At 46.4% G+C, this 21,275-nt stretch overlaps 3 protein-coding genes across 4 annotated transcripts; all 3 read right to left on the bottom strand.

Annotated features, from left to right (window-relative positions):
- Positions 1-444: 444 nt before the first annotated feature.
- On the bottom strand, positions 445-5,450 carry plk1 (polo-like kinase 1 (Drosophila)). Its single transcript, XM_076013648.1, has 11 exons — positions 4,653-5,450; positions 4,333-4,501; positions 3,518-3,662; positions 3,312-3,405; positions 2,942-3,173; positions 2,769-2,808; positions 2,501-2,598; positions 2,303-2,380; positions 1,612-1,766; positions 1,313-1,495; positions 445-1,204 (listed from the first exon to the last, which is right to left on the bottom strand). Exons 1-11 carry the CDS (start codon positions 5,013-5,015, stop codon positions 1,031-1,033), a joined length of 1,731 nt encoding a protein of 576 aa, XP_075869763.1. The 5' UTR covers positions 5,016-5,450; the 3' UTR covers positions 445-1,030.
- Positions 5,451-7,480: 2,030 nt separating this feature from the next.
- LOC142878805 (GTP-binding protein Rhes-like) lies at positions 7,481-8,180 on the bottom strand. Its single transcript, XM_076012383.1, has one exon. The coding sequence runs from the start codon at positions 8,103-8,105 to the stop codon at positions 7,506-7,508; it is 600 nt and encodes a 199-aa protein (XP_075868498.1). The 5' UTR covers positions 8,106-8,180; the 3' UTR covers positions 7,481-7,505.
- A 4,994-nt stretch (positions 8,181-13,174) lies between these two features.
- Positions 13,175-18,048, bottom strand: LOC142880017 (fascin-like). 2 transcript variants are annotated; one of them, XM_076013638.1, is made up of 6 exons: positions 17,116-18,048; positions 15,414-15,570; positions 15,078-15,199; positions 14,811-14,981; positions 13,602-13,816; positions 13,175-13,428 (listed from the first exon to the last, which is right to left on the bottom strand). In XM_076013638.1, the coding sequence occupies exons 1-5, from the start codon at positions 17,927-17,929 to the stop codon at positions 13,611-13,613; spliced, it is 1,470 nt and encodes a 489-aa protein (XP_075869753.1). In that variant the 5' UTR covers positions 17,930-18,048; the 3' UTR covers positions 13,175-13,428; positions 13,602-13,610. The 2 variants fall into 2 exon arrangements, 1 of the variants encoding a protein (XP_075869753.1); XR_012925373.1 differs by lacking the exon at positions 13,175-13,428 and adding an exon at positions 13,439-13,493 and having other exon boundaries at positions 13,541-13,816; positions 17,116-18,047.
- Positions 18,049-21,275: the final 3,227 nt, after the last annotated feature.

Raw genomic sequence — 21,275 nt, 5'->3', positions numbered from 1 at the left:
CCATTCCACGCAAACTGACGTCTCACGCAGTTCCTTGTTGTAACTTTGCTGATTAAGATTTTCAGCTTATTAAAACCACAAACACACAAACTCAGAAAATTATTATAAAACTTGAGGGTGTTTTTGTTTAAGCTGCAAGACCTGATCAGCAAAATCCAAAGAAATAAAAACTTGAAATATATTGATTTGCATATTATTCCTTTATATAATATGTCACATTCACCTTTTAAGTTGAATTGCAGAAACACAGCAACCTTTTCAGGATATTCTCATTTTCTGGGTAGTACCTGTATGACTCTGTTCTTTCACAAAAGTAAACTCACCTGTTTCTAAAGTGTGATGTAATATTTAGTTAACCGTTAATATTGCCCAAATCCCTTCAGTCGTACGAGTAGGTACATTCCTTTGAACTACAACTAATTAGAACTCTTTAAACAGACACGGTTTCTTTTGCAATCTTTATTCGAATCTTAAAAATTAAAATCATTTGGATGACATGTACAAACACTCTGCAATATGTACAAGGCATGTGGTTAAAAGCGAGAGATGTTAAAAATGACAGGGAAAAAAAAAAAGAAGAAGTGGAGTTTACATGATGAAGACATATAAACACGGTCCATTTCTGAACACACAGACAAAAACATTTAAAAAAAACAAAACACACACAATGAGAGAAAAGCTGCTCTTTGATCCTTTGAACTATTCTGACTGTGAACTCCTTCAACTGAGCGTCTGTGATCACGGAGCGAGAAACAAGCAGATGTACAGCAAGACAGAACGATGCGGGAAATTTTCAAAGAGCCGCAGAGAGAGTCATTCATAAATCCTCGTGAGGAGTCATTCATTGACCCAAAGAGGAGTTCAATGACTTGATTTCTTTTTTTAAAAACAATAATATACAATAACAAAATATATATATAACAATGGACACGGTAGTCAGAAGATGGCTGGGAGAGGGAAGTCAGAGTGAAGCGGCCAGTGATGAACAAAACCAACGGTTGAGTGATTTGATCCGATGCTTAAAACCAGGCTATCGCTCCATCATTTTCTCCACCATGAGCTTGGCGTAGTGGAGGCGGCCGGCCAGCTCCTTGCTGCAGCCAAACTCCTCCAGCAGAGACAGCTTGTAGGTGCGGAATTCCCGCTTCTCGTCAATGTAGGTGACGGCGCCCATGAGCGGACACAGGATGAGCTTGGTGTGGTCCTGGCGGGATGGTGGGGTGGGAGGGGGTGGACAAAAACCAACAGAGTCAGCAACGAGCAAAATGCACGCGAGAGCCAATGGCGGAGTCGGTCTGGCTGCGGGCCTCACCTTGAAGAAGTTGATCTGAACTGTGCCGTTGGTCAGGTGCAGCACGATGGCGCTCTTGGTTCTGAACCAGACGGAGAGGTACGGCAGCCGCGCCAGCTCGTCGCCCTCCCGCCGCGCGATGTTGGCGCCGGCCTTCAACAGGTGCTCGCTCATGTAGTTGCGGAAGTACTTCAGCAGCGTTATCTGTGCGAGGAGAGAGGCGCGTCGGGAATTTACAGCTCCGCCGGCGAGACGTTTAATGTTTAACCCCCCGGCGCACGAGGCGAGTGCGGAGAACGGGCTCCCCCCTCGGGACTCACCTTCTTGTTGAGGGTCTGCGGGTACGTGCGCACGTTCAGGTACGACTCCGCCGCCGTCTTGTCGATGTACTGCAGGCTGTCGCCGTCCGCGTACATGATGAGGCGAGTGTAGTCGTTGAAGAGCACGCCCACGCTGTTGTCGCACAGCTGGTAACCTGGAAAGGCACGTTGAACGCGAGGGCCGTGAGATGAAACTCTTTGCTAAGTGGAGGCGAAGGGGAGAGAACCACGGTGCCGCTCCCCTTCTGACACCAACTCTGCAGTCAGTGACTGCTGAGGGTTGTTGTTGTTGGTCCAACATCTGAAGTGCAAAGCACAACACCTGCTTTGGTTGCAGGGTAACTTACACCTACTCACAAGCGCGTCCTACATGTGCAGCGACTGCACTGCTTTAAAATTATATTTCTTAATTTTTTTTACTATTTTACTCAGGTTTGTGTCCACTAATGTGCACTGTGTGAGTGTGCAGGGTACATGCGCACCACTACAGTCAACACCGTTACCTCCCCCATCGAGGGATTAATAAAAAGGAAATTTCTTATTTTAACAGTGGGCGACGCCCAAAATGCAATCAAGTGCTGAAAATAAATCAAATAATTTTTTTAAAAACAAGCACTGTGACAGTGAAATAAATGTTTCGCCACTTCAGACTTTCTTTGTCTTATCGCAGCTGGAGCGAGCCAACACTTACCCAGTCCGTATTTGTCAGAGTAGTCCACCCACTTGCTAATCCAGAAGATGGGAATGCATGCAGGATCCTCTGCCTCTTCTGCATATAGAAATAACACACAAAAAAACAACAACAACAACAACGTTATGACTGAGCTGCACAGGGGCGTAACCGCTGAGGACCTCCAGTCTGCTGATGTACGGGCCCCCCCGCTCTCACCTTGGCAGACAGTCGGCCTGTCAGAAGGCTTGGCAGCCGTGACACTGGTCAGCTGCTGCAGCATGTCCTTCAGGTGGTTTTCTGCTGGCTCCACCTCCCTGAACACAAAGATTAAAAAAAAGAGAGAGCAGATTAACACAATTCTGCAATATCACTTTAGAATCACGCCAGGGAATTTCTGTTTAGTCCTTTCACAGCACCCAACATCAACTATTGATGCCTAAATGAATTGGAGGACTACTTCCTACTGGGGGCGGAGTTTCCTCACCTTTGCAACGGCTCTTCTTTCACATCCACCTTCTCTGTTCCTGATGAGAAAAATGATATCATTAAGAGTCTCGAAGACACAACTAACCCGGAAGAAGAACCCGAGAAAGCCTGCTGCCCTTCCTTCAATTAAATAAAGTTTTTTTTTTTTTTTGTGCCAAGTTTGGACTTTACCATTACCTTTGTTGTTGATAGCAGTGAGTGGGCGCCTCTGGTTGAGCTCCATTGCCGTGGAGGGGCCCATGGAGAAGCGGGGGGGTATGGTCAGACACGTGGTGGGCAGGCGTGTGGGGACGTAGCCGCTGGTGAAGAACTCGTCCGCCTGCAGCTCGGCGATGGTGGGCCTCTGGGACGGGTCGGCGTGCAGCATTCTCTTGATGAGGGAGGACGCCGCTGGGTTGACGTGCTGAGGAGGAGGGGGGGGGGGGAGGTGATGACAAGTTTAGGGTCAGAAACGGGGGTGACGAGCGAGTCCGACCGAGGGACAGCGTGTGTGTGTGTGTGTGTGTGTGTGTGTGTGTGTGTGTGTGTGTGTGCAACTCACCCAGGGGATGGTGTAGTTGTTCTTCTTGATGCGGTTGTACGTCTCTTTCAGGCAGGACGTCTCAAACGGGGGTTTGCCCACCAGCAGAGTGTACCTGGGACAGACACACACAACGGTTTTTGCGTCGGCAATCGCACAGAATAACTCAGGACGCAGCAAAACGGTCACAAATGCTTGTTTCCTTGTGTGTGTGTGCGCAGACTCACAATATGCATCCCAGGGACCAGACGTCCACCTCGTAGCTGTGGCCCTTCTTGCAGAGCACCTCGGGTGCGATGTAGTTGGGCGTCCCGCACAGGGTCTTCTTCCGCTCGCCATCAAACTCAATCTTCGTGGCCAGGCCAAAGTCCCCTGAGAAAGACCGTCAAGAGTTGCAGACTGGGACTTTTGTTTGTCATTTCCATCATATTTTGATTGCATTTCGTTAATTATTACTCACTGTGGGTGCACTTTGTGCATTGGTGCTGTGTGTGGGTGCCATATAAATAAACTCTTAGTAACTCACTGCGGCGTTTGCTTCCAACTCACACAAAGACAATGTGCACATTGACAGATATGTCCACTTTAAAAAGGCCTAACAGAGTGTAGAATACTCGATTTCTTAAAGTTTAAAAACACGAGTGCTTATCACTCGTCAACTGAGCAACACCTTTCAGGGTTGGGCTCCATTATCTTTGTTTTGTTGTTGTTTTGTATACACTAGCAGTCAACAGTTTGAAATATGAAACATGTCTGAGTTATTTGGCACTTTTATTGTTTATTCCTGCATAATTCCGTGCGTGCTCATATGTCGTTTTGATGCCCTCAGAGAGAAACAATGCAATGTCAATAATGATGAGAGTGAAAGGAAAGACATTCAATTCAACTCTTCAAAACAGTCACCTTTCATAAAAAGCATATTGAGAGTTATTGAATGCGTTTTTCTTTGCTGCATAGTGACATACACCGGTATCTTGCTCACATACTTGATGTCTTCAGCACAGCCAGGAAATTTGCACGTGACAAAAACAAAACAAATTACCTATCTTGACCTCCATGTCGTCGTTGAGGAAGATGTTCCCGAGCTTCAGATCTCTGTGGATGACGCGGTTGATGTGCAGGTAATGGACGCCCTTCAGCAGTTGTGTCATATAGTAGCGAGCCTCGGGCTCAGTCACCGCCTTTCGACGCTTGTGGAGCTCCAGCAGGGACTGGAAATTTTACATTTCAAAAAAAAAAAAAGAAGAAGAAGAAGAAGAAAGAAGAAGAAAACGGTTGGAAAGGAGGTTGGTAGATAACTCAGCTGTGCAGCTAACGGCTGCTTCAGTCCAGACATGCGAGGCTCGGGAACTCGGAACTCACCCTCCTCCTGCAGATCTCCAGCACGACGAACACAAAGTCGTCGTCCTCGAAGAAGCCGTGAAAGCCGACGATGTTGTCGTGGTGCAGGGTCTTGTGGATGGTGATCTCGGACGTCATCTTCTCGCGCTGGTGCTGCTTCAGGATCAGGGACTTGGGCACGATCTTGCCGGCGAACACCTGCTGGGTCTCCAGGTCTGTGATTTCGTAGCATTTGGCGAAGCCGCCCTTCCCGAGGAACCTGCCCCTGGCGTATCTCCTGGAGCTCCGGGAGTCGACCAGGATGTCGGGGATCTCCTTCAGCGGAGCCGACTTGGGGTCGACATGTGCCGACGGGTTCGTCGGCTTGGCTACGGCCGCGCTCATTTCGGATCAATCTAAACAGACGGGACAGGAATACGCTTTTCTCGATCGAAGGATGGGAAATTACAGCAACCTTTCGTCGACTTTTTTTTACTTCCAAAAAAAACTTTATAAAGCTGCCAGCTAATGTGTCGACGGTTACCGAGAGGTTTAAATTTGAGTGTTAACCTCCCTTGAGCGACCAACGGCAGTTCAGTAAGGATAAATAGCTTTCTTTCACAGGCATGCGGAATAAAAATTACACTTTGCCCACGTTGACGCGCTGGTTATTTAAAGAAGTAAGCTCTAGACAAACAGAACTCAACGTTTGAAACTAATTTAAAAAAAAACCTGAAACGAAGGAGAAGTTGGCCGTCAGAGTTGAAAGCGGTGCTGTACGCGTTGTCCCGTCCTGTCCTCTGACAACAGTCTCCGCTACTAGTTTAAAATGCTCCTGCGTTCGTTGAGACCTCGCCTGATTGGTCAGCGCGATTTGAATTCTCAGGCAGCACCGCGGTGCATTGTGGGAGGCTCGGTACAAAACGACCAATCACAGTGGATAATACTCCCATACCCCTGTGTCATTGGCTGAAAAACTGTTGATGCTTGCTGATGTTTCTCGAAGCGCAATGCTACACGGGAAATGTAGTCGATCTGGGATTTAAACAATTTTAAACACGGTGGACGTGACGTAGGCGGAGGTTGTCTATGTAGTAGCCTTGGCGTGTTGGTTCGGTTCGGTTCGGTTCGGCTCGGTTCGGCTCGGTTATCAAGAGTTGCCACTGGCCCCTACACCGTTCCAACCGTTACCATTTCGGTACCTGCTTCCTTGGGTTCCAAGACCAAGGACCATAGTGGTGACGAAGCGCAGAGCAGGGCACTGTTTGGGTAAGTGTTTGGACGAAAGCCGAGTGGGAGTCTTTCACACAAAAAAACAAAAAATTAAAATTAAAAAAACAAAAAAAAAAAAACGCCATTTTTAAATGCCCCTCGTTTCTATTTTTACATTTTCACGTATTAAAAACTGAAATGCTTAACTTCCTCAAACTCAGCAGCAGTAAAACTGAAGTCTCATCTCGTCCAAGTCTTTACTCAACAAGCATCCCAGCCTCACCCTTACTATAGACGACTCCTCTGTTTCACTTTCCTCTCAGGTAAAGAGTCTGGGTGTCGTCCTCGACAGCACCTTATCATTCCAAACCCACATTAACACCACTGTCAGGTCTGCCTACTTCCACCTTGGTAACATTAACCGCCTCCGCCCTTCTCTCACTCCCCAAAGCACTGCAATCCTGGTTGACTCTCTTGTCACCTCCCGTCTGGTCTACTGTAACTCCCACAAACAAACCTCCATAAGCTCCAGTTGATCCAGAACGCAGCTGCCCGTATCATCACCAGGACCCCTGTCATTGGCCACATCACCCCTGTTCTACATCAACTCCACTGGCTCCTAATCAAACACCGCATCAACTACGAGATCCTCCTCCACTCGTTCAAAGCAATCCACAACCTTTTATTTAATTGTTTTTTAACTGTTGTTCGACGACCTTGAGTGCCTTGAAAGGCGCCTTATAAATTAAGTGTATTATTATTATTATTATTATTATTATTATTATTATTATTATTATTATTATTATTATTATTATTATGAAAGTGTACCATGGGTGAACAAAGAGCTGCAGACGTTTTTGTTCTCGGTGTTTCTCGGAAAAAGTCCATAAAAGACAGCTGGACGGATGTTCCTGCTTTCGCAGCTGCTGGCCGCAGTTCAGCAAAACAGTGTCGGGGAGGAATTAAAAAAAACAAAAAAACAATGCCGAGCGACTACCGAACTACTTGACATTCAATAAATTAACATATATATTTTAGGGCCTTTGACTTAAGGCCACATAACAAGCGGCATGTGTCATGAAGAAGGTTTAACAAACTCCAACATTAACCAGAAACTCTAAGTTGATATACTTTATACCAGCGTTTCTCGACTGGTGGGTTTCCCGTTTGTTTTTGTTTTTAAAAAAAATGGATTTTAAATGTATGTACATGTCTGAATATATATATATATATATATATATATATATATATATATATGTATATATGTATATATATATGTATATATGTATATATATATGTATATATATATATATATATATATATATATATATATATATATATATGTATGTATGTATGTGCGTGTGCTGCCGTGAGGTGACCTGGTGCCCCCTTGAGGCTGCATAGTATTGATTACTGAAGTCTGAGTCAATAAATGAACCAAATCAAAGTCACTTTTTATTCACATCCTGCAAAGCAGCTGCTGTATAACACAACATCACACGTATATATATATAAAAAAAAAACCAACAACAATTATACTATTCAACAATTTACTATATTTACTATAAACACACAAACCAAATAAATATAAAAGTAATTCACATCCTTGTCACAGGCGAACGCGATAAAAAAAACAAAAAAAAACAAAGTGACAAGTTGCAGCGTGTATTTCTAGAATCACTGTTACGACAGGACGCAGCCGTGGCTCTTCTTCACCGGCGCTCTCCTTCTCCTCCTCCTCGAGCTCTGCGGCGAGCTCACGTTCACGTGGTGGCGCAGCAGCGCGCGGAACACTCCGGCCGCGTTGCCGCCAGTGCGCGCCGACGCCTCCACGAAGTCGGCGCCCCACTCGCCCTCCACCACGGCCATGACGTCGCCCGCGGAGAGCGCGCGGCCCTCGGCCTCGTGCAGGTCGGCCTTGCAGCCCACCACGGTGATGGGGGGCGCCGCGCGGCCGCCGCGCTGCTCGAGGATCTGCTCGCGCAGGCGGCGCACCTCGTCGAAGGAGGCGGGCTCGTCCACGGCGTAGACCAGCGCGAAGGCGTCGCTGCGCCGCATGCACAGCCGCCGCATGGCCGGGAACGAGTAGCTGCCGCCGGTGTCCAGGATCTCCAGGCGCGTCCGCGCGTCCAACTCGAGCGAGTGCAGCTCCTCGACGGTGCGCGCGTACTGGTGCTCAAAGCGCTCGTGCAGGAAGCGGCGGATGAGCGCGGTCTTGCCGACCCCCGCTGCGCCCAGGAACACCAGGCGCACAGTGTCGGGTCGAGGCGCAGGAGGCGTCATCTCACCTCTCAGTGGTTTCCCGGCCAGGTGAACCGCTTTTTATAGGCTGACAGCCCACACACCCACACACCCACACACACACCCACTTCCTACCCCGGTACCCACTGCCAGGGACAGTGAGGGGGAAGAACCAGAGGTGGCCCAAAGTATTTACATCCTGTACTTGAGTTAAAGTATGCATACTAGTGTCCAGAACAAAAAAAAAGAAAAAGAAATCGATTAGATTCCACTTTATTGTCATTGCACATGTCACAAGTACAGAGCACCGAAATACTGTTAGCATCCAATGAGAGTGCTGTGAGTTAAATACAAATATAGAGTATATACACATTAGATAGATAGATAGATAGATAGAGAGACAGACAGATGTAATGTAATCTACTATTTGTATTTTATTGTGATCAAACAAGAACATCTGAAAACACGTCCCATTGAGTTGTGTTTCCACACGTCCCAAGCGGCTGACAGCAGACTGGGCTTTAGGTTGTTATTCCCAGAAGTAACGACGTAGAATCACTTTGTTACTGTACTAGTACATTTATCAGGTATTTGTACTTGAATTGTGTATTTCGTTTTCAAAACAAGCAAGTTTTGAAAAAGCGAGCAGGTGCTTCTGTTCGTCCAATGTAAGAAGTAGAAAGTAGAGACGTTTGTGCACAAATGTAAGTGAGTGAAAGTGAAAAGTTGTCTGAAAAAGAAACACTCAGGTAAGTACAGTACAGATACCTGAAGAGTCTGTAAAGCACAGCAACAAAGTAGTTCCACTTGGTTACTTGCCACCTGTGGGAACGACGATCCAAAACCCAGTCTGCTGTCAGCTGTTTGGGACACGTGGTAACGCAAATCAATGGGATGTATTTTGAGATGTTCTCGTTTAATCACAATGTCAACAGTTAAAGAGGAACGAGCACGTGCGCTTGTTTATACGCCCGTGACTCGCTGAGCCACCACGAGGTTTGATAGGGACTGGGTAAACAGCCAGTTCAGAGTCAATATGACATGCAGGGCGCGTTCACACCCAAACGGTCTGTTATTGTACACAATGCAACATTCATTCATTCAGTCATTCATTCATTCATCTTCCATACCCGCTCGCTCCCGAGCCTGAAAAACGAGAAATTCCAGCATTAATTTGAAATTCATCAGGCATTATTGTCATTTATTACAACATATTTTTTTGTTGTTAGCGCTGCATTTGCGGATTGAAAATGCTTACAAAATACTGTATACTGAAGAAAGATTGCTTACTGATTTGAAACAAAATAAAAAAAAAACGTGCACACAAAAGTCACCAACACGCTATGGAACAGGTGGATTAGCACCACAAGCTAACGCAGAAGGAGTTCTGCTCTAATTCTAGCGACAGAAGGTCAGCATCGGCTGTTGCTCTGCTCCACGCTCAATTCTGACCTACTATGTGCGCGCAAGTCATTAGCTGTGTTCCCATCACCCCTGGAATTGCGCGAAACCTAAATATCGCGATAACAAACTGGGTGATGGAAACACCTCGACTTGGAAAAACCTCGCAAACACGGCTAAAAGGTTCGCTCTCATGAGGGGGTTTTTCAGAGACATATTGCAAAAGTGTCACGGAAACACTTTTTTTGTATTTGTCGGCAGTGGACGTGACGTACGGGTGAGGGGGGGGTGTGTGTGTCACATGACCAGTTCACTTCGAGTGAAAATGGCGCGTCACGATTGGACGGAGGAGGAGACAGAATTTTTTTTCCCCCCCAAGTAATCAAAGAGAAAAATATTGCAACCATTCTTGACAGCAAACTACATGGAAATGCAGATTCATCGCAAAAACGTTTTGTACCTCCTCCTCACGGTGGAGTCTCGGCCGGGACGAGATTTGACCAGAATTACGGCTTCTGTGCTTCGCACCATTCAAACCATTGGAAACACCTGCAAATCGCAATTGTACTTTGTCGAATTTTTTTTTTTTAGAAACATTGCATGGTACAGAGTCAATATCGCAGCGATTGACTGTGTTTGCTCCGACCTGGACTAAAACTTCACCACTGCACTTTGTATTTTCCTTTTGTCCCATTTCCCACTGGGCTTTCTTTACACTCGGTCCATTGATTGCACGTGGCTTTGGTTGTTTGTTCTTGGAAAATGATCGTCCCAGTCTCAGGGTCATTTACTACAGTAGCCGCCGCAGGTACTCGCCACACAAACACAAACACGTGCTGGTGCCAGCGGGTCACTGAAGGTCTGACTGTAATGATCCCATGCAAACACTGCTTCTTTTCACACTGTCTGTTGTCTGCACTGACTGCACCCTTTATTCCAAAGCACCAGAGCAGAACTGGAACTGGCTTTGGGGTTTTGTATGCCGATGATGATGATGATGAAGGCCTTTTGTTTAGATTTTTTTTTTTTTGGAGTGGCCCATCTTAATGGCAATTTATCCTGAGTTCAGAGAGAATCATTTGGAAATTTTTTATTGAAGTACGGTTCTAATATGATTTTAATATGCGGTTACAACAACTGTGGAAAAAATGCCTTTTGTTTTGTTTTTTTTCCTAACAATTGAACTTGTTTGAACTTTTTTTGGCGCTCTGAGCAGCAGAAAACACGTGAGTGAATAAAAAAACGCTGCCAGGTTGTTTAAAAACAAACAAACAAAAATAAACTGTCTGTATATGTGATGCAGGCCTTGGTCCCTCAAAGTTACCTTTATTATATTCCAATTCACTATGATTTTTATTTTTTTTAAATCCTCATCTCTTGCTCTCATTCAATAGAGAATGCAGTTCATGCAGCTGCTCAGCATCAGTCTACTGTCCTAAACATTAGACTGGCAAAAATCCACTCGGTGGCAGATCAAGCTGCGTTCATGCAGTTTGCCGGAACATAACAGTAGAATGATGACGCTGGGAGATCTAAAAACACGGTAAAATGCACCACAACGCTGCTGTTGTTGATGTCCTCCCTCCTTAAAATGCTGCTGACCTCATTGGATCGGTGTTTCCCCTACACTCAGCCAACCAATCTTCCATGATGTAATGTAAAATTGGCTTCCCGCGTAAATGATTGTTGAACTTCCCGACAAAACCTTTTATTTACCTTTCACAAGTTTAAAAACAAGGCAGCTGCACAGCTCAAAATAGCACCCGGCTCAGAATTCAGAAGACGTTCGACAAATTAAAAAGAAATTGATGGACTTTTGTTCCACCTCCGGTTCTGGGATTGCGTTGATAGAAATATAAAAATAAAATAAAAGTACTGACAAAGTGAAATCGAATGCAATACGAGACGCCTCCGTCTACATTAGGAGCGACATGCTGAGCTGATGACTGCACTGCAATGACAAATAGCTTCACTGCTCGTAATCATTTCCGTTCACACGACAGTCAGTCAAAGGTCAAAATATCTGCACTGCCCCACTTTTTTTTTATTTATTTTTTTATGATCGAGTTAATGGTATCTTCACATTTCTACCACTAGATGGCAGCAGTTTTATCTGGACGGCAACTCATTGCAACGAGGTTAAAGAAAGAAATGATAGACAGCAACGACCTAGTTTGACTTCATTTTTACATATTTGTAAACACGTTTTTTTTTTTTTTTTAAATAGGAATTATTAACTCATATAATAACTTTTACTGATTGAATGTTTTTCAACAGGAGTGAATATGTCAAATTTCAGGTCAGGTCTGTAATCTTTGTAGCACTTTAAAATACAAAATGACCTTCACGCTGGGTCAATAACGACCGACACTGTGAACGCTACAGACGCCGTCATAGTGATTGCTTTTGCACTTTTGTTATTAGAGAAATGATTAAGTTGAAGTTTGTCTCCAATCAGCCACATGGACACAATGCTATCCACCCAAACGCATCATATGCTGCCGCCTCACTAAATAATCGTGCTTCTTTTGGACAATAAAACAACGTTTCAACCAGACGACTTTGTGCACAGGCAAGTTGGTGTCAGCGCTATTGCATGTAACACACTAGCAAAGGGACATGGAAATTGATATATATATTTATATAATTGTGCATCTGTGTGGCAACACTGCACGCTCTGATCAATTTGGGCACACGCGTTTGTCGTCTATTTAAAAACACTATTGCAGCCTCTCTCAGTCATTCTCCTCAGGCTCCATCCTTTAACATCGACCGTTGCCACGGCAACAGAGGCCTCAGCCTCACCGTGTCTGGTGGACGTGGGTTGGATTCTTCCCGTCTCCCTGCGCGTCAGCCAGCACAAAGTTTTGCGCCTGACACGAAAAGCACGTTCCTCCTTTGTAACTCCTCTGAAGGACAGGAAGTGGAGCAGGTTACTTCCCCGTCTCCTTGCTCTCCATTTCTGGAGTACAGATTTGGAACGGCGTCATCTCCAGGGATGTGATGCGGCGTTTCTCTGCTCTGCCCCCCCACCCCACACACACACACACACACACACACACAGCAGCACTTATCAGGCAAAATCCGACTGGTGTCCTCATTGTAAATGTGTGTGTGTGTGTGTGTGTGTGTGTGTGTGTGTGTGTGTGTGTGTTGTGAAAAGTGCTTTACGATACCTTTGGATGTGATTTAGTGCTTTATAAATACAAAGTGATTGGCTGATTGATTGAGGATTACAGACAGTCTTTTGTCAGTGACCTCCTGCGGTTGGCAGGCTAATGTGCTTAAAAAAACAAAAACTTCCTTGAGGATTCTTGTTAATGACGCTTGAACGGCTGGATGGTTGCAATAAATCGAATCGGATGAGGAGATAAAAGGGAGGCACAACTTTATTGTTTTTACTAAGAACATGGAAGAGGCTGAGATGGAAGGCGAGAGGCACAACAACAAGTCATTTTGTGTTTAGAAAAGCAGCAGCAGCAGCAGCAGCAGTAGCACCTGAACAATGGCAGACGATTCGTCACAACAAACATGTGCTTTGAGAAATGTGCATTTTCTTTTTTTTTTAATGAAAGTTGAAGGCAGGATTTCGTAAATGTTTTACACCGTCACAACGTTTTTGTTTTTTTTCCCCCCACGTCACGGAGGAGCCATGCAGTCGGTAGCAATTTGCAAAGCGGTTGTAAAGCGAGGAGGAAGCCTTTATTTACAGCAGGAAATGTGAAAATTAGTATCATCCCTTTGTATATCACGAGAGTTTCACCTTGCAGTTTGAACAGAGAGCAGGAGAGGAACGGCAGGAGCAAGTTTGATGTGTGCATACACACCAGTGGTTGTACAGAAAAACTACTTGTGTCAGGCCACATTCTAGCAAATCTGACTGGAGGTGGATGAAATGTGCGCAACATTTTTTTTTTTTTAGCATGTTAATCCAGGTCTCCAGCCAGTCCAGTAAAAACAGACACTGTTTGAGAAGAAAAAAAAAAATCAACAGAATAAAAAACACCAGTAGTGCTTTGATGCCATGACCTTTAGCTTTCAGCATCAGTTTCCCGCCCCACCACATCCAACCAGACAAAAATAACACACACCCACACACACAGGCTCTGGGACGTGTGGAAAGCTCCAGGTGCTTACAATCATTTCTTAATATTCCCACAGGGTGGCGCTCTCCAGCGAGTCGGCACTGGCCTTCAGCCCTCCGGCGTGGTCTCCTTTCAGGTATTTGCCTCCCACGGCACAAATGGCCATCTTGTTCAGGTCGCACAGGTCGAAGCGGAACTGGACAGGCGTGGAGCTGCTGCAGGTCACTGCTGTGTCATCCCCAACACACCAGTACTTCCCCTGGGAGTCTAGACAAGCACATCCCACACAATTGCTGATGATAACAGAACTTATGTTTGCTGCTTGTACGTAAAAAAAAATGCACAAACTTTAAAACTGATATATTCTCAGTGTAATTAAAGACAGCCCCAGATACACCTGTTGTGACAGGTTAAAAATGAGATAAACAGATCCCCGGTACAGAGGGCAATGGCAAATGGGCCAGGAGCTGTAGTACCAGGTACTATGATGATACTAAATGTCTTCAAAAGTCAACATCATGTTTGAATAGGCTAACCCCGGGGCACCAGAACTTTACCACGCCATGGCCCCCAGACAGTATGAGGATCTGACCGCCACCCCCTTCACAAAACCAACAGACAACACGACAAATTATGTAAAGAAACATCAACTTTTAGAATGTTTTTTTTTTCTTACTTTTATTTGCTGTTAGGCAATCGCTACATTTGATAAGAATAAAAACAAACGCATCCACTTTGCACTAGCTAGGCTAGGCTAGGCTAGGCTAGCTTGAGGAGCAAATCACCTTGATAAATGGTGCAATCATTGTTTTTGACAGGCACCCAATCATATTATCTATTATTTTAGGTAATAATTAACAATAATTATTAAACAATTATTGGATTAAATTTGATCCAAATTAAAAAGATCATTTGATTCTCTTATTTATTTATCTATTTGCATTTCTGTCTTATCTTCTCTCCAATTTCCTGCGGTCCCCCCTGGCGCACCCTGGCAGCGGCCCCCCCACTTTGCAAAGGTCTGGGCAAACCGACGATGGCCAAAGCTTATTCTAAGTTTAAAGCCTCTCTCGCGGCAGAATCTGAACATTTCAGAATTTGAAAAACTTCACATTTTAATTTTCAAAACAATGGAACCTTTCCATAATTGCTCTTCAAACTGTTTTGTCTGCTAAATCAACTGCGGAGGTGGCAATGCACCTAGAGACTGACGACAGCCGCCGTTAACCAATCACGAGAAGAAAGTAAATCTACTGCGCACCTTTAATGGAGTAAGCCCCATTCTGAAATTCCAGCTGGAAGACATCGTAGGACGCTCGGTTGGAGTCCAGGGTCGCTGCTCCCGCTTTACGCGCGCCGATGAAGCCGTGCTCCCCGCGCAGGACGATGATTGGACGGTTGATCAGTTTCATCAGGAACTGTTCGGCCTCAGCTGAGGACGCAGGTTGATTGGGGACGAATCAGACACGTCAATGATGCTGCTGGCCAAGAGAAATATTTCTAAATTAAACTTCAAACTCCCACTCACCTGCGTTGTCAACAGTGGCAGTCAGCTGCCCATTTTTCTTAGCAATCACATATTTGCCGTTAGCCGCCCGCACGCACACGCGCCCATTACACCACTCCAGTTCAAAAAAAGTGTTGGCTGACCTGAGGGGGGGGATAAACAACTTCATGAGGACATGAAAACATCTGTTTTTTTGTTTTTTTTAAAACTCACGTTATTTTATGGTATTATATTTTAGCTGTTTTTCAACAGTTTGTTTTGAAAATACAGGCTAACTAGCTAAAACAAGGCACATGCGTGTGTGTGTGTGTGTGTGTGTGTGTGTGTGTGTGTGTGTGTGCGTGTGCCAACTGTTACTTGGTGGAGGCGGTGCACTGCAGTCCTCCACTTGCTGTCATGGTCCAGTATTTTCCAGTCGAGGTTCTGAAGGCACACTTCCGGTCCTCTCGACTCATCTCCATCTGGAAGACTTCCTGGTCCCCTTCTTCATTCTGATTGGCTGAGAGGTCCATCCCTAGGGAGCGGAACAGGCACCGGTCAATTGTCCAGGGAGGTCTCTGGCTGTTTAATGCCACTCAACTATAGATCGTTGCTGCTATTTGAAGCAGGAACCAATGCGTTGGAGTGGCACTCAAAGTATCATCTACAGTGCCACTCTAAAAAACTGTCTGCAGGTACAGCCCTACTCTGAAAATCAGTAAAAGTGAACAGTCTACGCTTGTAGATGTAATGTTAATATGCTAACATCTTGGAGCAACCTCAATTTCACTTTTCAATGTAATGATAATTTTGTGTATCTAAATATTAATGATATATTCAGAATAGCGTTCATTGCTTCATTCCTATCTTTGCAGTTGAGCTGCCGGTGTAGTGTGTGCGTGTGTGTGTGTGTGTGTGTGTGTGTGTGTGCCCACATTGAGAAGTCTGTGGTCATTGTGGAATGCTTGTTTGAAATGCGTTCAATCCTATGGTGAGCATGTGTGTTACCCCCTCAACCGAGGTCACATGTCACCAAGTAACTATCTGACAATGACCTCATTTAAGATTATCTTCCCTCTTCCGATGCAACCCCCTCTCTCCTGGAATGTGCACGCACGCACGCACACACACACACACACACGCACACACACTTTTCTGTAGAAAAATCCTAGAGAAGTTATGAATTTGGGATAGAGGAGCAGTCTTGGCAAAAAAATAAATATAAAAATCATGTGACAAAAATGTTCCGTTTCACCACCACAGCCATCTGAGTCATCCCTCCCTCGAAGGAGCCGACTTTCTCTCCGTCTCTCCTCCATTTTATCTCTTTGCGTCGTTCAAAAAAAACCCATCCCTTTGTTCTTTCGACTACGAGGAGACAAAATTGATGGAAAAAATAACTGCAAAAAGTCACCCTGGGCCCGCAGCCTCAGCGCAGGGGTAGAATTACTGCAGAAAGAGGGCTCGGCCCCATCGGCGGGGACAGAGAGGGGAGCACAGAGAGAGGGGTTGGGGGAGTGAGTGAAAGTGAGAGCAATGATAATGGAAAACACATGGCGTGCAAAATGAAAAAATGAAGAACGCAAGTCTGGGATTTTGCCTCTCGCTCTCACACGCACCAAACACAGATCAGTGCCCTCCACTCGTCTGTTCATCCACCCGTCCTCCATCATCCCCCCCCACACATTCTCGGGGTCTGCTGGAGCCTCTGCCAGCTGTCCTAGGGTGAAGGCAGGGTGACTCCCTGGACATGGGGCCACTCAGCTCAGTGGTCTAGTGGTAGAGTCTCCGTCCTGAGACTGCTATTGGTTGTGGGTTCGAACCCTGGCTGCTTATTGGCACTCAGTATTCGGGTGCAGCACCGTTGCTGCCCGCCGCTCCCTCGGGGGACGATGGGTGAAATGTGGAGGACAGATTTTTTTCATCCTTCGGGATGTGACAGTGACTGGGACGCCTGCTTAGGGCTAAAATCAAATATATGCGGTGACTCTGCAGGGGGATGGGGGAAGTAATTGGGTGATGGAGTTGCCAACCATGCCCTAAAAGGATGCTGGAGGGATGGGGAGTGGGGGGGGCTCACCTTGCCTCGTGGAGACGTTTTTCTCGTTGCCTGCGGTCACTACGACCTGCGGGTGGCTGCGCTCCAGGCCGAACAGCTCGTCCTTGCCCACCCGCGAGCCCCTGCCGCACCTCACGGTGCCGGTGGGCCCGCTGGGCGCCAGGTAGTGGCCGCCGCGGTCGCGGAAGGCCACCTTGCCGGAGCGGAACTCCAGCATGTAGCCGGTGTCGTCGTCCGTGCGCGGCGACAGGCCGCCGTCGGCGCGCAGGAAGCGGTTGTCGCGCGCCTCGAGGTGGTAGCGCCGCTCGCGGTACACCAGCGTCACGAGCGCGTCCACGCCCCAGGGCACGTCGCGGTCGGCGGCCAGCTCGCCGCGCTCGGCGTCGAGGCGCGCGAAGCGCTTGCGCGCGAGGCTGTAGAGGTTGACCTGCGGGTGCACGGCCAGGTGCACGCTCCACTCCTCCGCGGCGGTGACGCCCTGCGCGAAGCACGTGATGCGGTCCTCGCTGCCGCCCAGGTAGCGCCCGTGCGCCTCGGACTGCAGCGACCAGCGGCCGTCCTCGCGCGCCGCGAACACGAAGCGGCACTCGGCGGCGCGCGTCTCGCTCTCCGCCGTCACGTTGCCGTCCTTGTCGGCCGCGAGGTAGCGGCCCAGGTGCGAGCGCAGGAACACGGCGCTGCCGTCGGCGTCCGTCTGCTCCAGGCTCCACGTCTGCTTCTTCCGCAGGCTGCTGGCCGACGCGTTGATCTTGAAGCCGAACGCCTCCGCCGTCAGATACTTGCCGGCGCTGTTGATGAGCCCCAGCGGCATCTGCAGGAGGTCCCCGCCGGACATGGTGCTCGTGCGTCAAGAGGGTGAACAAGGAGAAGGAGGATGGAGAAGGTGGGTGAAAATCGAGGTCCTGAGAAAAGACGTGCACGGTGGGAGAGTGAGAGTGGGTGGGTGGGTGGATGGGTGGGCTTGTGTGTGTGTGTGTGTGTGAGAGAGAGAGAGGGAGGTGCTGACAAAAAGCAGTGGGAGAGTGAAAGTGGCCTCGTGTGTGTGTGTGTGTGTGTGTGTGTGTGTGAGAGAGAGAGAGAGAGAGAGAGAGAGAGAGGGAGAGAAGAGAAGAGATGCAGCTCCTGCTCCTGCTCTCTGTGCTGCTGACTGATGATGACGACGAGAGGATTCTGACTGGACCGCCTCGCTTGAGCTGCAGGGGCAGAGAGTTTGCTGCTGTACACGCCCCCCCTCCACCCCTCAAGCAGTCTGAAGCAAACCTGCACTGTTAAATGTGACCAGGGTTTCACAATAGCTTACGGTATTATCTCACCGTAAAGTAAAATACTGTCACAATAATTTGTTGTGAAATCACTACTTTTGCCATATTATTTCACAGTGAAATGTTGCTTTTACATTTATTTTCAGAAGGCTGGACTCACTTTGGTGTTAACGCAATAAATGACTGTAAAAAAAAAAAAAAAAAAAGGAACCCCCCCCCCCCCTCCCAGTTAAGCACCATAAAGAACATCTACATGCTGCTAGATTGCAGTCATTTTGTGGCATGACTGTGAGAGCAATGCAACTAATAGCCAGTAATTCACTGTAGATTTACTGCACAACCTTTTACAGCGTACATCGGATAAAACGCACCCATCCATCCAGCCAACCCTCCATCATAGCCCGACTGTCACCCAGAAGCAGGCTCGATCCATTTTTTTTTTTTTTTGCATCCATTTAGTCAACCTCGTGCTCGCCATCAGTTCCACATGGTCGCAGCCATTCATCGGCTGACAGAAGACTGTTTGTCTTCGCCGTGCGTGCTGAAAGGTCCCAAAGTGAAGTTTGGTCAAATGATCTGAGTGTCCAAAAATCCGTCCATCCTTTCCCACCCGTCACTTTCGCGCAGCGGCAAAATGTGCCCTGAAGTCGGCATGATAAAGTTGACGCAGTTGTTTTTGTGTGTTTAGTCTCGCACATACGGGCCGTCCCCCTGCTGCCTGTCTTAAATTCATATTGAGTTTTAAGATGAAGAGGAAACTCAGACTGGACAGTCATTCTTGACACCAATGATGCAACTGTAACTGAGATACCTGACACCTTAGTTTCTCTGCATCTCTCAATGACAAATCTCACCATTGACTGCATCTGTTAATCTATGTCTATGTTATTATTTGTATCATGAAATGCACTGCGGGTTGCAGCAGGTCGATGCAATACAGTTCAGTGTATCAATATCAGCGTTACACAATAGTGTGACCCATTTTACATAAAATCCCACCAGTGCTGTGTGCAGTATATCCAGACGTTACAAGTGCAATCGGAAATGACTGTAACATTGTGCACTTTTCTAAACAAACCACATTATTCACACTGGTCATTTTCCTTGATTTGTTGTTTCATTTTTGATTATGTAGAACGGACATGCATTTATGTTTATTCACAGCACTGGAGTGATTTCCTCCGTCATGTGAATGAAGCCATTTGTCTACTTTTTAAGTTAGTATCTCTGCAGTGACACAAATGAGAATTTTTACTTGTGCATGTGTCATATTGCAACAATGTGTTTTGGTAAGAGAGGTTCTATTCTAATTAAATAAATCACTGGATGTCTTATTAATGATGATTATTCATTTGCAGTTGATTGTTTCTCTTGAGTGTTTGGGGCAGTGGATTTGGACCGATGCTGCAGTTCCAAACTGTGGGGTCGTTAACTCACTCCCAAAGTCACCCTGTTGGCAGTTACCAGTGTTTTTTTTTTTTGTTTTTTTTTACCAAAGTAACGCATGTAGAGAGGTCTGTTTCCATTTATTTTTTATATATATATATGTATACTATTTTAGTATTAAGCATTACCAACCACTGCAACTCATGCCAACTCTCAACAATACATCCTGGGAACAGATTGGGGACCATTTGTCAAAATAGGGGGAATAGAAGTGTTGGAAAGTGTTGGTGCAGTTATTTTTACAGGCAACAGAACAATAAACTCTGCTAGATAGAAGGAGGCCTGTGGGGCATGCTGGTCGCATGGTCACGTGATGTCCTGATGCTTGGGGCCGTCCAGCTCCTGTACTGACAGAGTGTGAGTCTTGTCTGCATGGCTGGAAGTCAGTCTGGCACCGCTGCCCTTTGAACTGCTTCTCCTTACCATTATTACGATCAGAATTCTAAGGGACAGAGGTGGTGGACCTAAGGATCACATATCCGCTGTTTGCAGATGATAATACAATTTGCATTACACCTACAAATGAAGAATGAGGCTTTGAACACAAGCAGCTGAAATGATTTTTCTCCACACGGTGGTTGGAGGAGAAGCTCAGATATCTGGAGGGAGCTCAGAGTCAAACCACTTTTCTGCCATTATTCATTCATTCAGTCGTTCATCTTCTATACCCGCTTAGTCCCGAGCTCAGGGTCACGGGGGTCTGCTGGAGCCCCTCCCAGCTGTCTTAGGGTGAAGGCAGGGGACACCCTGGACAAGTCACCAGTTCATCGCAGGGCCACATAGAGGCAAACAACCATTCACACTCACATGCACACCTACGGACAATTTAGAGTCATCAACTGACCTCACATGCATGTTTTAGGAGTGTGGGAGGAAGCCGGAGAACCCGGAGAGAACCCACGCAGACACAGGGAGAACATGCAGACTCCACACAGGAAGGTCCCAGGCCCAGAATCGAACCCACGACCTTCTTGCTGTGAGGCGGCAGCGCTAACCACTGCCATTATTTTTTTTTTCAAAATCTAATTTTATTTAGAATATCAGCTGTCATGATTTGTTTTAAAATAAATCAAATGTTTGTGTTCCTAAATATGTTGTTTGTTATGCCTCTTTTTCTCAGGGCTGTGGGGGAAATGCAGTACAGCTTAATGGCCGCTAGGTGGTAAACACTCTACATTTGCCAAGTGCACACTGCATACAGGCGTACAGCTCTAAGCTTTCCTTCAACGGAACGACCCCCTTCGAAAGCAAAGGTTCTTTTCACCGTTATTATAACTAAGTTATAACTAAGTTTAAGTTTGTGGTATTTACCCAAAACATAGAAAACAATTCCACTACAAAATTCTCTCTCTCTCTCTCTCTCTCTCTCTCTCTCTCTCTCTCTCCCCCCCCCCCCCCCCCCCGTGTGTTTGCATAACGAGATTAAATATTTTTGACAAACCAGCTGGAAACCTATGTCAAACTATCTCAGAT

Source organism: Nelusetta ayraudi, unplaced genomic scaffold, assembly GCF_046127955.1.
Source record: "Nelusetta ayraudi isolate G7.1 ecotype Tasmania unplaced genomic scaffold, CSIRO-AGI_Nayr_v1 ptg000006l, whole genome shotgun sequence".
Taxonomy (NCBI): Eukaryota; Metazoa; Chordata; class Actinopteri; order Tetraodontiformes; family Monacanthidae; genus Nelusetta; species Nelusetta ayraudi.
Note: the sequence above shows the minus strand (reverse complement) of the source record. Positions and strands in the feature narration are given on the sequence as shown.